At 43.7% G+C, this 23,050-nt stretch overlaps 1 protein-coding gene across 4 annotated transcripts in view; it reads left to right on the top strand.

Moving 5' to 3' along the window:
• The window catches only part of LOC110507323 (protein furry homolog), a 194,706-nt gene that overhangs the window by 142,173 nt on the left and 29,483 nt on the right, over positions 1-23,050 (top strand). For 2 of the 4 annotated variants that reach the window (XM_036964701.1, XM_036964703.1), the window contains exons 52-58: positions 3,202-3,276; positions 4,218-4,391; positions 4,979-4,987; positions 11,594-11,794; positions 12,302-12,451; positions 13,477-13,643; positions 13,939-14,146. In XM_036964701.1, the coding sequence (XP_036820596.1) occupies positions 3,202-3,276; positions 4,218-4,391; positions 4,979-4,987; positions 11,594-11,794; positions 12,302-12,451; positions 13,477-13,643; positions 13,939-14,146 (984 nt within the window). The remainder of the gene's footprint in view (positions 1-3,201; positions 3,277-4,217; positions 4,392-4,978; positions 4,988-11,593; positions 11,795-12,301; positions 12,452-13,476; positions 13,644-13,938; positions 14,147-23,050) is intronic. The other 2 variants (XM_036964702.1, XM_021587244.2) reach the window with 2 other exon arrangements.

Genomic DNA, 23,050 nt, shown 5'->3' with positions numbered 1-23,050 from the left:
ACTTTGGGGGTTTGTCAGACTCCCTTAAAATGGCATTTGGCTTTTCCAGTGTTTGCTGCAGAGAGTGTGGTGTGTCTTCAGAAATTCACCTCACCTCTGTCACAGACTGGTCTTCCCTGGCTGCCTGACCCTGCTGGGACCCCATCACCATCTGATCCTGTTGTGTACTGATTGCACTAGAGGGCTGCATTCCTACTGGATGTCTGCGGGACCTTGCTGCGCAGTCAGCATTTCTCATGCTACGGGCAAGGGGGGGTCATAAAGACGACTTTCGGATGCAAATATTTTTGTTGTCCCACAGATTATTTGGAAACGGTCCTCTTTCTGCTTTGTGTGCGTTAGCCTACCTATTGTGTTAAATGCGCATATCTTTGCATTGTTCACACATTCGCTGCTTCAACTTCAACATTAGCCTACCTCTCCTAGTTGGGTGTGAGAGTAGGCTTCCTACATAGGCAGAGAGTCATGTGGCAGTTAACTTGAATATGAAATTAATTATGATTAGACTGAAGTTTACTACGGTCTCTGTAAATTATTATTGATAATGGAAGAAGTGGAGGGCGCTCAACCAACAGGAGTCGGAAGTGGAGGGCGCTCAACCAACAGGAGTCGGAAGTGCAATCAAAACATGGAATCATCATTGAAAAGGCACAAAGCACACATAGGTTAGGTTACTATGGTGAGCGACCGTTGAGCCTATTCATTTAAGTATTGATTACCCTTTTATTTGCCTCTGCCTGCAAATTGTCCTCCTAATAGGTGGGCGATATTCTATAGGACTAAGCAAAACGTAGCAAGTGTCACTGCCCTGCAAGATCAGGTGTGGTCTCAATTAAATAGAGTAGGATATAGCCTATGCATGTGTGAAGAAGCACGGGGCAGTTATCTTTCCAAGGTAATGTACTTCCTTAATAGGCCTATTATTAGGCTATAGTTTACATTGCCTAGAAATAGGCTTAAATATTGATCACCCATTATTTCACCGTCTGAAAATCTTACCACTCCCCCCAAAAATTGCTTATTGGCTGATATAGCCCATTAATACAATATAAGGCCCATGTAAGAATCTCTGGTAATTGAACCTATTTCTTAAGTTATTTTTGCAAGTTTGAAATTGCCTATAGGGTGCAAAATTGCTGGGACCATGGCTGGCATGTGAGCTGTGTCACATACTGCGGTTGGGTTTGGGACCAGTTCTTGCGGTAGTGTGTGGGTGTCAGACAGAAGGCCAGCAGGTGAGGGCGGGAGCGGGATAAAGAAATCGGTCCAGCGCAGACCTCTACTGTGCATCATGACAGTGAAATCTGTAACATTACAGCTGTTTATTACTGTCAGTGTGAAAAGTAGGTAATTAGCTAGGGAAACTGACAGCTCAATAACGTTACATTGCCATTCTGACTAATAAAACTCACATTGATATTCTGACGTTTTTTCAGTGCAATCTTCAATTGTTGGCCGATGGGTTCATCATTTGATTCAGGTCTAGTTTGATTAAGGCAGAAAGAATATCTAATGTTAGCCAACTTTTTGCCAGCGCTCTCTTAAGTTAATTTACTTCTGAAATGAGACAAAACAAAGGCTACAAAATATTTCCATCCAAACAACAGCTGTTAGATAGTAATACTAGCCACGTCATACCGCTCTCTGACAGATACAGTTGAAGTCGGAAGTTTACATACACATAGGTTGGAGTCATTAAAACTTGTTTTTCAACCACTCCACAAATGTTTTGTTAACAAACTATAGTTTTGGCAAGTCGGTTAGGACCTCTACTTTGTGCATGACGCAAGTACTTTTTCCAACAATTGTTTACAGATAGATTATTTCACTTATAATTCACAGCATCACAATTCCAGTGGGTCAGCACTAAGTTGACTGTGCCTTTTAAACAGCTTGGAAACAGCTTGGAAAATTCCAGAAATGTATGTCATGGCTTTAGAAGCTTCTGATAGGGTAATTAACATAATTTGAGTCAATTGGAGGTGTACCTGTGGATGTATTTCAAGGCCTACCTTCAAACTCAGTGCCTCTTGGCTTGACATCATGGGAAAATCAAAAGAAATGTGTAGACCTCCACAAGTCTGGTTCATCCTTGGGAGCAATTTCCAAATGCCTGAAGGTACCACGTTCATCTGTACAAGCAATAGTACGCAAGTATAAACACCATGGGACCACGCAGCCGTCATACCGCTCAGGAAGGAGACGCGTTCTGTCTCCTAGAGATGAATGTACTTTGGTGCGAAAAGTGCTAATCAGTCCCAGAACAACAGCAAAGGACCTTGTGAAGATGCTGGAGGAAACGGGTACAAAATTATCTATATCCACAGTAAAACAAGTCCTATATCGTTATAACCTGAAAGGCTGCTCAGCAAGGAGGAAGCCACTGCTCCAAAACTGCCACTACGTTTTGCAACTGCACATGGGGACAAAGATCGTACATTTTGGAGAAATGTCCTCTGGTCTGATGAAACAAAAATAAAATGGCCAATTTGGCCATAATGACCATCCAAACAGTCTACCCAACCACACCTTTGTCTACTTTTTTAATCAATGTAAAGCTGGTGTAGGGACAAAAATGCAATTTCAGAATGTGAGTGTTTAGGCATCTGGATATAGGACCATGCGGACACCACAGAACGGGCAGACAGGCCGTGTGAAGGCAAAGCTTCTGGAAGGCTGGCTGGACCAGCACAACAAAGTTGAGCATCGTTCAATGTGTATGTGTTGCGCTCTTGGCTAGAGTCAACAATACGTCAAATCTTCAAAACTTGTGTGATGACAAATATTAGAGTACATTTCTGTGTACTTTAAGTAGAACAAACATTCCTACGGTGTTCAAGTTATCCAATGTTTACAGTGGGCAGGAACAGGGTAGTATTTTTAAAGGAAACAACAGAAGTAAAAAGAGTATGTAGCTTAAAGGAAATTTTACTCAACTATTTTTTAGTATTGTGATCTATTGTTAATGCAATCACAAAATTGTGCATGACAGCAGCCAGGTTTTCAAGATGGAGAGCTTTCAGTACAGTGATGCATTTCCTTGAAAGAGATGCACGGTCAGATCATGTTTTTATATTTTTATTGACGTAATCGGATTTGTTGTGTCGCTGTCCGCTCAGGGGTCCTACTCCACAATCTGAACAAAGCAGCTCTGCTCTGGTGGAACGTCACCTCACTTCTCTCTTCTCTCCATATCTGCAGAAGAGGACACGGGAGAAGCTGGTGAATGTGTTGTGTCTGTGTGGACAGGGATTGGGGCTCACTAAAAACCCTTCGGTGAGACACACACACACACACACACACACACACACACACACACAGTTAATGTTGAGTATTCATAAAAGTGAACTTTTTTGTTCAGAATCACTGAGAGAAAGCAGCAGTCATCACTTATTCAACAATTAGACACACTGATTGTGATAATGGCCTACCGGTACTCAAATTGCAGGCATTTTGTGAAAGTTATACACTGAGTGCACAAAACATTAGAAACACCTGCTCTTTCCATGACAGACTGACCAGGTGAAAACTAGAATCCCTTATTGATGTCACCTGTTACATCCACTTCAATCAATGTAAATAAAGGGGAGGAGACTGATTGTGTATCTGTGCAATTCAGAGGGTGAATGGGAAAGACTTAAGTCCCTTTGAACAGGGTATGGTAGTAGGTGGCAGGCGCACCGGTTTGAGTGTGCCAAGAACTGCAACGCTGCTTGGTTTGGCACGCTCAACAGTTTCCCGTGTGTATCAAGAATGGTCCACCTCTCAAAGGACATCCAGCCAACTTGACACAATTGTGGGAAGCATTGGAGTAAACATGGGCCAGCATCCCTGTGGAATGCTTTCGACACCTTGTAGAGTCCATCCCTGACGAATTGAGGCTGTTCTGAGGGGGTCCAACTCAATATTATAAAGGTGTTCCTAATGTTTTGTACACTCAGTATGTATGTTGAGGGGTTAAGAATGACGTGTAACCAATGTCATAGTAGTGCCTTAAGATTGTGTAACATGACTGGCTATTTAAAATGGAAGACGTTTAAAAAATAGATATACTAATAATGTTTATGCACCGTGATCCCATATGAAAAAGATTGATGAGAATTATGTTTGTTTGATATGAATTGTAGATTTAAGCATGCTTTTTTTAATGGAGTGGGGTACTCCCATGTATGCTTCGTATGCTTTTAATACACCCGTATGTATCCTCCCGTCCCCAGGTGATCTTCTCCAGCTGTGGCGAGCTGGACCTGATAGATCTGCAGCCCAGCCTGGTGTCATCTGAGGAGGGGACACAGGAGCAGGACAACAACATGGATGACACCACGTCCGAACAACAATTCAGAGTCTTCAGAGACTTTGACTTCCTGGACGTGGAGCTAGAGGAAGGAGAGGTGAGATTGGTTGATTGATTTTGATAATTTAAAAACATAATTCTAATCACGCACCTGGATGCAAGGCCTTTGAAATCATTGAAGATAAACGCAAAAAACCCCAGCTTTATTACAGTTTATTTCCAATGTGGTCCTCTGGTTAAAGCAATGAAGCTGACTGTCAGGGCTGAGAATATAACTAGTATAGTGGGGGGGGGGGCGCAGTGTTGTAGTGCACAGACGTACTCAGTGTGTAGTGCTGTTATAGAACCTCAGTCTCCCAAACCTTATGATAGAGGTAAAAAAAAAAACATAATCATCATAATCATTAAGTACGGTGTACATATGACACTAATGTACACAGTATTAGTGTAATCATTAAATCAGAGAGTTGGAAACGTTCTCAATCCCAAATGAGTGTCTCAACCATACGAATGGAATTACTAGAAGGGGCATCTCAATGAAGCCATGATGGGTGGCCCTTTATTAATCTATGGTCTCAACAGATCTCCAGGACACTTTGTTGTGTCTACTTTGATTTCTTCTCTTCTATCCTCTAATGTAATGTGGGTTTATTTTTTTCTGTTTTTGTCTGTGCCACCATCTAGGAGGTCCAGGTAAGTCCAGTCATGTTGCAATTCAATTACTGTATTGTGTAGATGGGATGTAGTAGTCTATGGATCCAAACAGTACCCTATTTCCTATGTAGTGCACTACTTTTTACCAGAGCTCTACAGTAGTGCACTACATAGGGTGGATTCTTTCCCTATGGAGGTGTGTGATACAGTAGCACTGTGCATGCTCACGCACATGTTTGGAGTGTGTTCAGGGTTTACTCACCCTAATGTTAAGTCAAGCACTCACTTAAGACTCTACACTTCCTGTCAGGGCCTGTGTTCTTAATACTTCCTGTCAGAGGGATACTATAGCATCATGTAGCTCGGACGTGACCTAACAGAATCCCATCAACACACATTACACACAACCTTCCATTCACTGGATATGAGCAGACTTATTGCTCTTAAACGAGTAGTACAGTGCCTTGCGAAAGTATTCGGCCCCCTTGAACTTGGCGACCTTTTGCCACATTTCAGGCTTCAAACATAAAGATATAAAACTGTATTTTTTTGTGAAGAATCAACAACAAGTGGGACACAATCATGAAGTAGAACGACATTTATTGGATATTTCAAACTTTTTTAACAAATCAAAAACTGAAAAATTGGGCGTGCAAAATTATTCAGCCCCCTTAAGTTAATACTTTGTAGCGCCACCTTTTGCTGCGATTACAGCTGTAAGTCGCTTGGGGTATATCTCTATCAGTTTTGCACATCAAGAGACTGAAATTTTTTCCCATTCCTCCTTGCAAAACAGCTCGAGCTCAGTGAGGTTGGATGGAGAGCATTTGTGAACAGCAGTTTTCAGTTCTTTCCACAGATTCTCGATTCGATTCAGGTCTGGACTTTGACTTGGCCATTCTAACACCTGGATATGTTTATTTTTGAACCATTCCATTGTAGATTTTGCTTTATGTTTTGGATCATTGTCTTGTTGGAAGACAAATCTCCGTCCCAGTCTCAGGTCTTTTGCAGACTCCATCAGGTTTTCTTCCAGAATGGTCCTGTTTTTGGCTCCATCCATCTTCCCATCAATTTTAACCATCTTCCCTGTCCCTGCTGAAGAAAAGCAGGCCGAAACCATGATGCTGCCACCACCATTTTTGACAGTGGGGATGGTGTGTTCAGGGTGATGAGCTGTGTTGCTTTTACGCCAAACATAACGTTTTGCATTGTTGCCAAAAAGTTCAATTTTGGTTTAATCTGACCAGAGCACCTTCTTCCACATGTTTGGTGTGTCTCCCAGGTGGCTTGTGGCAAACTTTAACCGACACTTTTTATGGATATCTTTAAGAAATGGCTTTCTTCTTGCCACTCTTCCATAAAGGCCAGATTTGTGCAATATACGACTGATTGTTGTCCTATGGACAGAGTCTCCCACCTCAGCTGTAGATCTCTGCAGTTCATCCAGAGTGATCATGGGCCTCTTGGCTGCATCTCTGATCAGTCTTCTCCTTGTATGAGCTGAAAGTTTAGAGGGACGGCCAGGTCTTGGTAGATTTGCAGTGGTCTGATACTCCTTCCATTTCAATATTATCGCTTGCACAGTGCTCCTTGGGATGTTTAAAGCTTGGGAAATCTTTTTGTATCCAAATCCGGCTTTAAACTTCTTCACAACAATATCTCGGACCTGCCTGGTGTGTTCCTTGTTCTTCATGATGCTCTCTGCGCTTTTAACGGACCTCTGAGACTATCACAGTGCAGGTGCATTTATACGGAGACTTGATTACACACAGGTGGATTGTATTTATCATCATTAGTCATTTAGGTCAACATTGGATCATTCAGAGATCCTCACTGAACTTCTGGAGAGAGTTTGCTGCACTGAAAGTAAAGGGGCTGAATAATTTTGCACGGCCAATTTTTCAGTTTTTGATTTGTTAAAAAAGTTTGAAATATCCAATAAATGTCGTTCCACTTCATGATTGTGTCACACTTGTTGTTGATTCTTCACAAAAAAATACAGTTTTAGATTTTTATGTTTGAAGCCTGAAATGTGGCAAAAGGTCGCAAAGTTCAAGGGGGCCGAATACTTTCGCAAGGCACTGTATGTAATCCGTGTTGATCACTGTTGAGGTAATGTCCCAAATGCACCCTATTCCCTACACAATGCACTACCTATAGATTCCTCTCCATTTATGTTGCATTTGCTCAGATTATTATTTAATACCAGTCATGTACAGTGAATTATGTTAGAATGGCATTGATTCTAATACATGTGAATAATTTCCATAATAATAACACTATGTACATATGTAGAAAAACAAAAAGGGCAAAACCCCACCCCATCTGTCAGCCCAGCTAGCAACAAACGTTCCCAAAACTTTAGAGAACATTTCCTTCCGAGTCTCATTAGGTCATTACCTAACATTTTCATAGCAATGTTCCAGTGATGTGCAAGGACTGTTTTCAAGAGACCATCTCCTTAATGTGAAACAGAACTTACCCAGAACGTGGTTACCATGTTCTCTGAATATTCAATATTAGTGTTCTAGACATGTTTCATGGGATCATAGTAAGAACATTCATGTGTCCAGTTTTCTTAGGGTTAGGAGGATATCTAATCAACGTCACACCAAACATACACAGAACATGGTTGCCATGTTCTCAGACTATAAGATTCATTTTCTAGATAGGTTTCATGGGAACGTTGCAAGAACTTTCCTGTGTACAAGGACGTTTAAAACAGGACGTTCTGTCATGGTCCCCTGGAGGTTTTTGTCTAGTTCCCAGCTTTTTCTAGGGACTTCCCTATATACGTTTTTAGGCCTATGCCTGATGGTCTCAAAGAAACGTTCTCCGGAAGAAAAATACTTGTTTCTTTACACACCACCCCTTATTATGGTTGCCGAGCCCATCAAGGCCCTTATTGGTGAACCACTTATCCATTCACAGCTTTTTGTCTGTTTGCAAGGTTAGGGACACCTACACACACACAAACAATACTTTCAACACGCAATATTTTCAACTTACATATTTGAAACACTTTGATATACAAGATTATATTGTGCATGTTCATATACAGTGCCTTCAGAAAGTATTCACGCCCCTTGACTTTTTCCACATTTTGTTGTGTTACAGCTTGAATTTAAAATCGATTAAGTTCAGATTTTGTGTCACTTGTCTACACACGATACCCCATAATGTCGGAATGGAATTATGTTGTCAGTGTCCTGAATACAAAGTGTTATGTTTGGGGCAAATACAACACATCATAGAGTACCACTCTTCATGTTTTCAAGAATGGTGGTGGCTGCATTATGTTATCAGTATGCTTGTCATCGGCAAGGACTAGGGAGTTTTTTTTAGGATAAAAATAAATGTAATAGAGCTAAGCACAAGCAAAATCCTAGAGGAAAACCTGGTTGTGCTTTCCAACAGACACTGGGAGACAAATTCACCTTTCAGCAGTACAATAACCTGAAAGAAAAGAAACTCGCACACTGCTCTTGCTAGTATCACTGTTCTTTATTAAGCTTATGTATCGGCCTCAAGGCCTTCGTCAGAGCTTTTAATAAAGAACAGTGATACGCTGGAGTTGCTTACCAAGACATTGAATTTTCCTGAGTGGCCTAGCTACAGTTTTGACTTAAGTCGGCTTGAACATTAATGGCAAGACTTGAAAATTCCACGTTGTAACGCAACAACAACAAAAAGTCAAGGAGTGTGAATACTTTCTGAAGACACAGTAATTATTATTACCTAGGATTTGAACTCCGATCTTGGGTCACGGCATTCTGATCTTCTTGCTACTCCACAATGTGTGTGTCAGTTGTTAGTTAATCGGATTATTGTCTCATCGTTGATTTGATTGAGTTATTTCATACATTTTAGGGGTTGTCTGTTTTATTTATCTCATGTTGGTGGGCATATTACTCTGTTTAATGTAACTCCAATGATAAATAAAGTATTTTTGATTTAGTGTACTTTTTACTTCAGTTTTACATTGTCGGTGAAATCAGTCTTTGACGGTGGTGTAGCAGTAAGATCAGAATGCCGTGAACCGAGAGGTTATTAGTTAAAAAGTGAAGAAGAAGAATTACTGGAAATGAACATGCACAAAGTGTCAAATATGTTAGCTGAAAACGATGTATGTTGAACGCACTGTTTGTTTGTCCCTTGCCAACAGAAAAAGAGCTGTGAATGTATCAGTGGTTCACCAATCAGGACCTTGATGGGCTCAGCAACTGTAACAAGGGGTGATGTGTAAAGAAACATGTTTTTTTCTCCGGAGAACATTTCTTTGGGAGCATCAGGGGATGTCCTAAAAACGTATTTGGGGACGTCACCGGAACAACCCGGGAACTAGACAAAAACCTCCAGGGGACTTTACATTTCAAATTTTAGTCATTTAGTAGACACTGTTATCGAGAGCGACTAACAATTTAGGTAGGTGAGACAACGCATCACAATCATATCAAGTACATTTTCCCTCAACAAAGCATTCATCAGCAAAGTTAGTGCTAGTGGGAAAAGACAAGTGCATTTTATTTATTTTATTTTGGGGGGGGGGTTCGGAGGCACTGAGTTATTTACGATACTCTTCAAAGAGGTAAGATTTCATGCAATTTTCAAAAGATGGGCCTGGACTTTAAGGGGAAGCTTGTTCCACCATTGGGGTACTAGGACATAGAAGAGCTTTGACTGGGCTGAGCGGAAGCTGACCTCCCGTAGGGGTGGGAGGGCCAAGAGACCAGAAGTGGCGGAATGGAGTACTCGGGTTAGGATTTAAGGGTTGAGGATAGCCTGACGGTAAGGAGGTGCAGTTCCCCTTGCTGCTCCATATGCAAGCACCAGGGTCTTGAAGATGATGCGAGCTTCGACTGGAAGCCAGTGTGTGGAGGAGTGGGTGAACTTAGGAAGGTTGAACACCATGTGGGCTGCGACGTTCTGGATAAATTACAGGGGTTTGACACAAGCGGGGAGCCCAGCCAAGAGAGTTGCAGTAATCTAGACGGGAGATGACAAGTGCCTGGATTAGAACCTGCACCGTTTCCTGTGTGAGGAAAGGTCGTACTCTATGGATGTTGTAGAGCATGAACCTGCAGGAGCGAGTCACTGATTTGCAGAAAATGACAGTGTTGTCCAGGGTCACGCCAAGGTTCTTTACACTCTGGGAGGGGGACACCGTGGAGTTGTCAACCGTGATGGAGAGGTCTTGGAGCAAGCAGGCCTTTCCCGGGAGGAAGAGCAGCTCCGTTTTGTTGAGATTGAACTTGAGGTTTCGGGCCGACATCCAAGCTGAGATGTCTGCCAGGCACGCAGAGATGCGTGTCGCCACCTTGGTATCAGAGGGGCGGAGGAGAATAGTGGTTGAGTGTCATCCGCATAGCAATGATAAGAGAGACCATGTGAGGATATGACTGAGCCGAGTGACTTCGAAAAGTGGAGAGGGTCTAGAACCGAGCCCTGGGGGACACCAGTAGTGAGAGCACGTGGTGCAGACACAGATCCTCGCCACGCCACCTGGTAGGAGTGACCGTTCAGGTAGGATGCAATGCAAGAGTGAGCCCAACCCTGAAAGGGTGGAGAGGAGGATCTGATGGTTCATGGTGTCAAAGAGCGGTCTCAGTTGATTGAGCCGCCTTGAAGCCTGACTGGTTAGGGTCAAGAGGATTATTCTGATAGAGATAATGAGAGAGTTGGTCAGAGACCGTACGCTCAAGTGTTTTGGAAATAAAAGAAGGGATACTGGTCTGTAGTTTTTAACGTCAGTGGGGTCAAATGTTGGTTTCTTGAGGGGACCGACTCTGGCCATCTTGAAGTAAGAGGGGACGCAGCCAGTGGTCAGGGATGTGGGGAATAGGGGAAACGATAAGGAAATTACAATAAGGAAATGTTCTAACTCTAATGTCAAAACATGCTAAATAGGTTCTCGGGAGGTTTATGCTAACATACATATAATGTTCCCCTAACTAATGGAAAACTGGTCACTCAAACATCAGCGGAACGTTATGGGTAACATTACAAAAACATTCTCTTTCCCTAGAATTGTTAGCTGGGACTGCAGGCAGGCTCAAACAGATCTGGGACCAGGCTAGCCCTGGCTTTCCACCAGAGTAAAATATGAACGTTTTTTTAATGATGCACTAAAAGACTACTTTTTCACGTGACTTGCCAAACCGTACTGTGCTGTCTTGGATATTTTCTGTTCACGTGGTCCATCAGCACGGTTCCAGCAACTGTGGTTGAATGTGTAACCATGCTAGGGTAGTACATCTCAGCTTGGCTTGTATCACCTCCGCTCAGTAGTGTGAAATGGTATAAGTGAGGCTGTTGACATTGTCATTGGGTAACTCTCCCATGAAGATCAGCCTTGATTTGACTTGCACTGCATGGTCAAGTATTTGTGTGTGTGTGTAGACTCCTTTTTGTGTGTTTGTGTAAACCCCTGTGTGTGCGTGCATGCATGGGTTTAGACCACTGTGTATGTGTGTGCGTGCGTTGTGTAGACCTCTTTTTGTGTGCATAGACCTCTGTGTGTGTGTGTGTGCTTGTGTGTAGACCCCCTTTGTGTGTCCTCGTAGACCCCTGTGAGTGTGTATGTGTGAGGCATCTGGCTCTGTGTCGTCTAGTTTCTTAAAGCTGTGTGTATCGTCCTCGCAGGGGGAGACGATGGACAGCTTCAACTGGGGGGTGCGGAGACGCTCCATGGATAGCCTGGACAGGAGTGACATGGTGCCCCTGGATGACAGTGAGCTGTCCAGCAGCACACCCAGCCTAGGCCAGTTCACCCACCAGGACTCAGAGGAATCCTCAGAGGAAGAGTCCATCACCGCCAGCCAGATCCTCTCTCACTCCCAGGTGGTACGTCTCTCTAACCACAGACCTAGGATATAAACGGTATAAACGGTTATAATTGCTAGGACACAACCAGGAGGCATGCTCTGCTGCTCTGTGCTTATCTCATACAATTCTGCTCAAATACTTTGTTTATACTTTATGTATTGTGAAATGGTTTTCTCTCAACAGTTGCCTCGTGCATGATGTCCTGACTAGCAGATCTGGGTTCAAGTAGTATTTGTTTTCTTCAAAGTACTTCAAGCTCGATCAGGTTCATGGAACCAATGGAATAGTCCCAAAAGTGCAAACCTCACCCATCTGGCACTGGTTCAAGTAGTATTTGTTTCCTTCCAAATACTTCAAGCTCGATTGAGCTCGCCTGGTGCCATAGAACTAAGGTGGTAGTCCGAAAGTGTAAACCTAGCCCGATCGATCAATCCAAATATTTGAAAGAAAGCGAATACTATTTTAACCCGGATCTGATGATTAGACTGGAGGAGGACTCTGAGCTGTACTTTTGTCTCGTTGCAGATTGTGAATCTCTCCCCCACCGAGGAGGTCAATCAACTGGACTCTCTGTACACCTCCGTTGACAACTCAGCCGCTGACCCTCCTCTTCCCCCTCTGCACACCCGAACGTCCAGTTTCGAGGTCTCGCTGGCAGAGAATTCAATGTCGAGGGTGAATAAGGACTTCAGAGTGTCTGAGATATGGGCGCCCACTCACTCCTATTCCTCCCATCAATGCTGCCAAATAATACAATTATATCCTATCCTTTCGCAGTTTGATTTTAGCGATAAGTGTTGATGTTTCTCAATAAGGTATTATGTGTATTTCTCTGTGAATCTTCAATATTTTCTCCAGAGAGGATATGGCAGGACCCTGTCTGTAGTCTTCAGCTTCTAGTTAGCTGCATGTCACAGCTAAATCTTCTAATACCTGCTCTTACACCTATTATCTAATGTGTTGGGTTGGTTGGTGCTGCAAATGCTTCCATTTATATTCAATACTATCTTTTGAGGAATAGTATTGCTGTGTTCTTGGGGTTTTGTGGTTGTTTGGTAGCAAGGTGGTTCTCTTTCTGTGTCTGAAACAATTGGTATAATTTGTACACACTCGTGAAAGTGTAACCAAATGTGAAATTAAACATAGCATAGAGTATCTTTGTCCATTGGAAAGGGCAGTGTCCCTATCATTTATTCCTAATACTGTACTTTCAAAAAATGTCTTACCTTTAGGAGGAAAGTGTCATAATTGTGAGTCACTCATCATTAAGCAATATTATGCATATTCCCCCAAAAGCACATAATCGAATATTTGAGTGCATGTAATAATAATGGATTCATGGAGTGCTTTAACACTTTAGTGCTCTCAGTGATTTACCGTCACTCACTGGATTCCGTCAGTAGAACCCCATCAGTGTTGTATTAAATTACATAGACCAGTGTTTCCCAAACCTGTCCTCAAGTACCTACAGCCAGTTTTGAAGTACTGGAATCGATCAAATTGGCTGGGGGTACTACACTGAGTGTGCTTCCCAAATAGCACCCTTTTCCCTATATAGTGCACTACTTTTGACCAGAGCCCTATGAACCCTAGTCAAAGTAGTGCACTACCTCGGGAGTAGGGTGCCATTTGGAACGCAACCTGATATCTGATGCCGGCACTTTGAGTAAGTCCCTCCCTCCTTTCCTCTCTCCCTCTAGGCTGAGGTATCAGTAGAAGACGAGGACACGAACATCCATGAGGATGACCTGTCCATCAGTGACTTCCTGCCAGGGTTTGACTGCAGCGGCGACAGCTTCAGCCTGGAAAATCTGGCTCCGGGAGACGACCGAGGAGAACTGGACCTGGACTTCAGCGCACTGCCCAGGTACATAGCACTGTTCAGGTCTGTTAGAAGAAAACGTGGTTAAGGAAATAGTTTTTATAGTGCTTTATACATTTCAGGCCAATAAATGCTTATTAATTGTAATGGAATTGGTCATAAAGTGTGATCATGAAAGTCTAATCAAACCTGCAACAGTGCTTTTGTCAGTATTTATAACCTTTTCATACTACTGAATGGTAAAATACTATTATGTAAGCAGGCACAATATAGTTCTGGTCTGAAAAGTGTTTTGGAGTGCTGCTATTTCTTCATGTGTGTGCCTGGTTTACCCCATCAGTCTCGGCGAGGAGGAGAGAGACGAGCTGATGGAGTCTCGTTCTTCCCTGCCTCCATCACCCTTCTTCTCGGCCATCCTGGCGGCGTTCCAGCCGGCGGTGTGCGATGACGCCGACGAGGCGTGGCGGAGGCACATCAACCAGCTGGTGTCCGACTCAGACGGCTCCTGCGCCATCTACACCTTCCAAGTATTCTCCTCCTTCTTCCAGGTAGATGGTGGATTCACATTGCTCACTACCTGTGCTCTCCCCCCTGTGCGTTTATTTTTTACAGCATGTGAAACAGTATCGTTGGTGGTAGCCTATCGAGCACAGTGTTTAAGCTGGCTAGCGAGAACTTCCCTTTTCTGATTGGTTATCACAAAGTTGTGTTACTGAAATTCGCAACTATAGTTGCCAACAGTCAAATCTTAGAATGTCGCTTCGTGTCTCCTTACATTGAAAATTATATTTATTTTTTGTTGTTGCTGAAACGAGTAAACCACCTGAATATATCGTAACAGCCAAAGAGACCTTCCGGTACCGCGTCAGGACCTGGTAATACAGAACCCAGTCTGCATCTCAAAAGACACCAGTTGTGTCCCAAATGGCAACCTATTCCCTGTACAGTGCACTACTTTTGAGCATGGCCTATAATCAGCAATTAAGTGTCCTATCTGCCATACTGTCAGTCAAACCGGACTACAGTGCATTCAAAAAGTATTCAGACTCCTTTACTTTTTCCACATTTTTGTTATGTTACAGCCATGAGGTCGAAGCCATGAGGTCGAAGGAATTGTCCGTGGAGCTCAGACAGTATTGTGTCGAGGCACAGATCTGGGGAAGGGTACCAATTTTTTTTTGCAGTATTGAAGTTCCCCAAGAACACAGTGGCCTCCATCATTCTTAAAAGGGAGAAGTTTGGAACCACCACAACTCTCCCTAGAACTGGCCGCCAAGACATACAGTGGGGCAAAAAAGTATTTAGTCAGCCACCAATTGTGCAAGTTCTCCCACTTAAAGACGAGAGAGGCCTGTAATTTTCAGCATAGGTACACTTCAACTATGACAGACAAAATGAGAAGAAAAAAAATCCAGAAAATCACATTGTAGGATTTTTTATGAATTTATTTTCAAATTATGGTGGAAAAAAAGTATTTGGTCACCTACAAACAAGCAAGATTTCTGGCTCTCACAGACCTGTAACTTCTTCTTTAAGAGGCTCCTCTGTCCTCCAATCGTTACCTGTATTAATGGCACCTGTTTGAACTTATCAGTATAAAAGACAGCTGTCCACAACCTCAAACAGTCACACTCCAATCTCCACTATGGCCAAGACCAAAGAACTGTCAAAGGACACCAGAAACAAAATTGTAGACCTGCACCAGGCTGGGAAGACTGAATCTGCAATAGGTAAGCAGCTTGGTTTGAAGAAATCAACTGTGGGAGCAATTATTAGGAAATGGAAGACATACAAGACCACTGATAATCTCCCTCGATCTGGGGCTCCACGCAAGATCTCACCCCGTGGGGTCAAAATGATCACAAGAACGGTGAGCAAAAATCCCAGAACCACACGGGGGAACATAGTGAATGACCTGCAGAGAGCTGGGACCAAAGTAACAAAGCCTACCATCAGTAACACACTACGCTGCCAGGGACTCAAATCCTGCAGTGCCAGACTTGTCCCCCTGCTTAAGCCAGTACATGTCCAGGCCCGTCTGAAGTTTGCTAGAGAGCATTTGGATGGTCCAGAAGAAGATTGGGAGAATGTCATATGGTCAGATGAAACCAAAATATAACTTTTTGGTAAAAACTCAACTCGTCGTGTTTGGAGGACAAAGAATGCTGAGTTGCATCCAAAGAACACCATACCTACTGTGAAGCATGGGGGTGGAAACATCATGCTTTAGGGCTGTTTTTCTGCAAAGGGACCAGGAAGACTGATCCGTGTAAAGGAAAGAATGAATGGGGCCATGTATCGGGAGATTTTGAGTGAAAACCTCCTTCCATCAGCAAGGGCATTGAAGATGAAACGTGGCTGGGTCTTTCGGCATGACAATGATCCCAAACACATTGCCCGGGTAACAAAGGAGTGGCTGCGTAAGAAGCATTTCAAGGTCCTGGAGTGGCCTAGCCAGTCTCCAGATCTCAACTCCATAGAAAATCTTTGGAGGGAGTTGAAAGTCCGTGTTGCCCAGCAACAGCCCCAAACCATCACTGCTCTAGAGGAGATCTGCATGTAGGAATGGGCCAAAATACCAGCAACAGTGTGTGAAAACCTTGTGAAAACGTTTGACCTCTGTCATTGCCAACAAAGGGTATATAACAAAGTATTGAGAAACTTTTGTTATTGACCAAATACTGATTTTCCACCATAATTTGCAAATAAATTCATAAAAAATCCTACAATGTGACTTTCTGGATTAGTTTTCTTCTCATTTTGTCTGTCATAGTTGAAGTGTACCTATGCTGAAAATTACAGGCCTCTCTCGTCTTTAAGTGGGAGAACTTGCACAATTGGTGGCTGACTAAATACTTTTTTTGCCCCACTGTATGTCTTGGCGGCCAGCTCTAGGGAGAGTCGTGGTGGTTCCAAACTTCTCCCTTTTAAGAATGATGGAGGCCACTGTGTTCTTGGGGAACTTCAACACTGCAGAATTTTTTTGGTACCCTTCCCCAGATCTGTGCCTCGACACAATGCTGACTAAATACTTTTTTGCCCCACTGTACTGAGTAATCTGGAGATAAGGACCTTGGTCAGGGAGGTGACCAATAACCTGATGGTCACTGACAGAGCTCTGGAGTTCCTCTGTGGAGATGGGAGAACCTTCCAGAAGGACAACCATCTCTGCAGCACTCCACCAATCAGGCCTTTATTGTAGGGTGGCCAGACGGAAGCCACTCCTCAGTAAAAAGCACATGACAGCCCGCTTGGAGTTTGCCAAAAGGCACCTAAGGATTCTCTGGTCTGATGAAACCAAGATGAAACTCTTTGGCCTGAATGGCAAGTGTTTCATCTGGAGGAAACCTGTTACCATCCCTATGGTGAAGCATGGTGGTGGAAGAATCATGCTGTGGGGATTTATTTCAGCGGCAGGGACTGGGAGACTAGTCAGGATTGAGGGAAAGATGAACAGAGCAAAGTACTGAGATCCTTGATGAAAACCTGCTCAGGAAGTTTCACCTTCCAACAGGACAAAGACCCTAAGCACACAGTCAAGACTACGCAGGAGTGGCTTCGTGACACGTCTCTGAATGAATGTCCTTTTGTGGCCCAGCCAGAGCCTGGTCTTGAACTCGATCGTAGATCTCTGGAGAGACCTGAAAATAGCTGTGGCGCAACACTCCCCATCCAACCTGAGAGAGCTTGAGAGGATCTGCAGAGAAGAACAGGAGAAACTCCCCAAATACAGGTGTGCCAAGCTTGTAGCGTCATACCCAAGAAGACTGAGGCTGTAATCGCTGCCAAAGATGCTTCAACAAAGTACTGAGTAAAGGGTCTGAAAATATTTCATATTTATTTATGGTGTATTGTGTGTAGGTTGATGTGTTTAAAATGATTTAATCCATTTTAGAATAAAGCTGTAACGTAACAAAGTGGAAAAAGTCAAGGGGTCTGAATACTTTCCAAATGCACTGTATGTCATTACACTGATGTTTAGTTTTTTAGGATCCCCATTAGCTATTGAACAAGCAGCAGCTGCTCTTCCTGTGGTCCACATAAAACATACAAATAGATAAAGTACAGAACAGTAATAGACAAGGACAACATAAGATATTACATTCAATTCAAAATACAAAAATAAGGGTTATACATTGAACAAAAATATAAACACAACATGTCATGTTTCATGAGATGAATAAAAAAAAATCCTGGAAATTTTCCAGATGCAAAATGTCTGTTCTTCTATGGCCTGCATACTCACCCATTGAGTGTGTTTGGGATGTGATCGACGTATACGACAGCATGTTCCCGCCAGCATCCAGCAACTTCGCACAGCCATTGAAGAAGAGTGGGACAACATTCCACAATCAACAGTCTGACCAACTCTGTCGCGCTGCATGAGGCAAATTGTGGTCACACCAGATACTGACTCGTTTTCTGATCCACGACACCTACCAACAGATGCATATCTGTTTTCCCAGTCATGTGAAATCCATAGATTATGGCTGAATGAATGTATTTAAATTGACCGATATCCTTATATGAAATAACTCAATAAAGACACCAAGAGACAACAACTAATCATATGTACATCTTCTTATATACAGTACAGGTAAATTAGATCTTTAGAAAGAGGAGAGGAGTGTGATTCAATATGTTTTTTAAAGCTAAACTTGCTTTTTACCTGAGCAACCTCTGGGGGCAGAGTTTTCCACGGTGGCATGCTCTATACATAACTGAGCGACGCATTAAATCTCTTTTTTGGGGTTTGGCACCTTGAAGAAACACATTGAGGTGTGTCTGGTCTGTTTGCAGTCTATGCAAATAGATTATGAAGTGGTTAGGCATTTTCAACACACACAAATGTTTCTTAAAAGACTAGAAAAATGGCACTGAAGAGGATGGTTGACGTTTTACATGCCCGTAATAAATTGTGCTATTTTGTCATTTTTTTTTGCGTTGTTTGTAACTTGTTTTTTTAAACTTATTTTGCACATAATGTTGCTGCTACCGTCTCTTATGACCGAAAATAACTTCTGGACAACAAAACTGGGATTACTCACCACGGACTGAAATAAGCTTTTTTCTTTAAAACGAGTCCGACGAGAAAGATACACTGCTCTCCCGGGAACAGGTCCAGAATCACATCATTTGGTGAAGAAAAGACAGAGGAAAAGAGGACTCAGATCAGGCTGCCTTTTGAGAATCCGTAGGTGAGCGAGTAAAGTCCCATTGCCATCAATTCTACTTGCTAACATGCAATCATTGGGAAAAAAAATGGATGACCTACGATTATCCTACCAATGGGACTTTAAGAACTGTAATATCCTATGTTTCACCGAGTCGTGGCTGAACGACTACACGGACAATATAGAGCTGGAGGGATTTTCAATGCACCGGCAGAACAGAGAAGCTATTTCTGGTAAGACGAGGGGTGTGGGGGGGGGGGGTATTTTTCTCAATAACAGCTGGTGCGCGATGGCTTGAGGTATTGCTCGCCTGAGGTAGAGTACCTTATGATAAGCTGGAAACCTCACTATCCCCAAGTGAGTATTCTTCTAAACTCAGCAAAAAAAAGAAACTTCACTTTTTCAGGACCCTGTCTTTTCAAAGATAATTCGTAAAAATCCAAATAACTTCACAGATCTTCTTTTGTAAAGGGTTTTAACACTGTTTCCCATGCTTGTTCAACAATTAAACAATTAAACAATTAATGAACATGCACCTGTGGTATGGTCATTAAGACACTAACAGCTTACAGACGATAGACAATTAAGATCACAGTAATGGAAACTTAGGATACTAAAGAGGCCTTTCTACTGACTCTGGAAAAACACCAAAAGAAAGATGCCCAGGGTCCCTGCTCATCTGCGTGAACGTGCCTAAGGCATGCTGCAAGGAGGCATGGGGACTGCAGATGTGGCCAGGGCAATAAATTGCAATGTCCGTACTGTGAGACGCCTAAGACAGAGCTACAAGGAGACAGGATAGACAGCTGATCGTCCTCGCAGTGGCAGACCACGTGTAACAACACCTACACAGGATCGGTACATCCGAACATCACACCTGCGGGACAGGTACAGGATGGCAACAACAACTGCCCGAGTTACACCAAGAATGCACAATCCCTCCATTAGTGCTCAGACTGTCTGCGAGAGGCTGGACTGAGGGCTTGTAGGCCTGTTGTAAGGCAGGTCCTCACCAGACATCACTGGCAACAACGTCACCTATGGGCACAAACACACCGTCGCTGGACCAGACAGGACTGGCAAAAAGTGTTCTTCACGGACAAGTCGAGGTTTTGTCTCACCAGGGGTGTTGGTTGGATTCGTGTTTATCTTCGAAGGAATGACTGTTACACCGAGGCCTGTACTCTGGAGCGGGATCGAGGTGGAGGGTCCGTCATGGTCTGGGGCGGTGTGTCACAGCATCATCGGACTGAGCTTGTCATACAGGCAATCTCAATGCTGTGCGTTATAGGGAAGACATCCTCCTCCCTCATGTGCTACCTTTCCTGCAGGCTCATCCTGACACGACGCTCCAGCATGACAATGCCACCAGCCTACTGCTCGTTCTGTGCGTGATTTTCTTCAAGACAGGAATGTCAGTGTTCTGCCATGGCCAGCGACGAGCCCGGATCTCAATCCCATTGAGCACGTCTGGGACCTGTTGGATCGGAGGGTGAGGGCTAGGGCCATTCCCTCCCAGAAATGTCCGGGAACTTGCAGGAACCTTTTGTGGAAGAGTGGGTTAACATCTCACAGCAAGAACTGGCAAATCTGGTGCAGTCAATGAGGAGGAGATGCACTGCATTATTTAATGTAGCTGGTGGCCATTTCTGTTAGTCACATGTCTGTGGAACTTGTTCAGTTTGTCTGTTGTTAAATCTTGTTATGTTCATACAAATATTTACACATGTTAAGTTTGCTGAAAATAAACGCAATTGACAGTGAGAGGATGTTTCTTTTTTTGCTGAGTTTATATTATTCGTAGCCATCTATTTACCACTACAGACCGATGTTGGAACTATGAGATCACTCAACCAACCACCTATAAGGCCATAAGCAAACAAGAAAATGCTCACCCAGAATCAGCTCTCCTAGTGGCCTAATGCAGGCAAACTTAAATCAGTTTAATCTAATTTTTACCAGCATGTCACATGTTCAACCAGAGGAAAAAAAAAACTCTACACCACCTTTACTCCACACACAGAGATGCACACACAGCTCTCCCCCGCCCTCCATTTGGCAAATCTGACCATAATTATATCCTCCTGATTCATGCTTACAAGCATAAACTAAAGAAGGAGGAATCAGTGACTCGCTTAATACCGAAGTGGTCAGATGGTGGGGCTGCTACACTACAGGACTGTTTTGCTAGCACAGACTGGAATATGTTCCGGGATTCATCCAGTGGCATTGAGGAGTATACCACCTCAGTAATCGGCTTCATCAATAAGTGCATTGACGACGTCGTCCCCACAGTGACCGTATGCATATATCCCAACCAGAAAAGGCAACATCCGCATCGCGCTAAAGGCTAGAGCTTCCGCTTTCAAGGAGCGGGACACTAATCTGGACACCTATAAGAAATCCCGCTATGCCCTCAGACGAACCATCAAACAATGCAGGGTTAAGATTGAATCCTACTGCACCAGCTCTGACGCTTGTCGGATCTGGCAGGGCTTGAAAACTTTTACGGACGACAAAGAGAATCCCAGACGTGAGCTGCCCAGTGACTCAAGCCTACCAGACGAGCTAAATGCCTTTTATGCTCGCTTCGAGGCAAGCAACAATGAAGCATGCACAAGAGCACCAGCTGTTCTGGATTACTGTGTGATAACGCTCTCAGTAGCCGATGTGAGCAAGACCTTTAAACAGGTCAACGTTCAGAAAGCCGCGCGGCCAGATAGATTACCAGGACGTGTACTCAAAGCATGCACGGACCAACTTTCAAGTGTCTTCACTGAGATTTTCAACCTTTCCCTGACCAAGTATGTAATACCTACATGTTTCAAGCAGACCACCATAGTCCCTGTGCCTAAGAACACAGAGGTAACCTGCCTAAATTATTACCGCCTCTTAGCACTCACATCTGTAGCCATGAAGTGCTTTGAAAGGCTGGTCATGGCTCACATCAACAGCATCCTCCCAGATACCCTAGACCCACTGCAATTCGCATACCGCCCCAACATAACCACAGATTACGCAATCTAAATTGCACTCCACACTGCCCTTTCCCACCTTGACAAAAGGAACACCTATGTGAGAATGCTGTTCATTGACTACAGCTCAGCGTTCAACACCATAGTGCCCACAAAGCAAAGGACCCTGGGACTAAAGGCCCCCCTCTGTAACTGGATCCTGGACTGACTGACGGGCCACACCCCGGGTGTTAAGGGTAATATTAAACACGTCTGCCATGCTGATCCTCAGGGGTGTGTACTAGTCCCCTCCTGTACTCCCTGTTTGCCCGTGACTGCGTGGCCAAACACGACTCCAACACCATCATTAAGTTTGCTGACTACACCACAGTGGTAGGCCTGATCACCGACAATGATGAGACAGCCTATAGGGAGCAGGTCAGATAACTGGCAGAGTGGTGCCAGGACAACAACGTCTCCCTCAATGTGAGCAAGGAGCCAATCGTGGACTACAGGAAAACGGCGGGCCGAACAGGCCCCCATTATCATCAACGGGGCTGAAGTGGAGCGGGTTGAGAGTTTCAAGTTCCTTGGTGTCCACATCACCAACAATCTATCATGGTCCAAACACACCAAGACAGTTGTGAAGAGGGCATGACAAAACCTTTAACCCCCTCAGGAGACTGAACAGCAAAGGACCTTGGGAAGATGCCAGAGGAAACGGTTACAAAAGTATCTATATCCACAGTAAAACGAGTCCTAAATCGACATAACCTGAAAGGCTGCTCAGCAAGGAAGAAGCCACTGCTCCAAAACCGCCATTAAAAAAAGCCAGACTATGGTATGCAACTCCACATGGGGACAAAGATTGTACTTTTTAGAGAAATATCCTATGGTCTGATGAAACAAAAATAGAACTGTTTGGCCATAATGACCATCATTATGTTTGAAGGAAAAAGGGGGAGACTTGCAAGCCGAAGAACACCATTCCAACCGTGAAGCATGGGGGTGGCAGCATCATGTTGTGGGGGTGCTTTGCTGTCGGAGAGACTGGATGCAATCTATTTTGTGAAATGCACACGAGGAAGGAAAATTATGTGGATATATTGAAGCAACATCTCAAGACATCAGTCGGGAAGTTAAAGCTTGTTGCAAATGGGTCTTTTCAAATGGACAATGACCCCAAGCATACTTCCAAAGTTGTGGCAAAATGGCTCAAGGACAACAAAGTCAAGGTATTGGAGTGGCCATCACAAAGCCCTGACCTCAATCCTATAGAACATTTGTGGGCAGAACTGAAAAGGTGTATGCGAGCAAGGAGGCC

Source organism: Oncorhynchus mykiss, chromosome 27 (assembly GCF_013265735.2).
Source record: "Oncorhynchus mykiss isolate Arlee chromosome 27, USDA_OmykA_1.1, whole genome shotgun sequence".
In the NCBI taxonomy this organism is placed as follows: domain Eukaryota; kingdom Metazoa; phylum Chordata; class Actinopteri; order Salmoniformes; family Salmonidae; genus Oncorhynchus; species Oncorhynchus mykiss.
The sequence above is the reverse complement of the archived record's forward strand: the minus strand, read 5'-3'. Positions and strand labels throughout refer to the sequence as shown.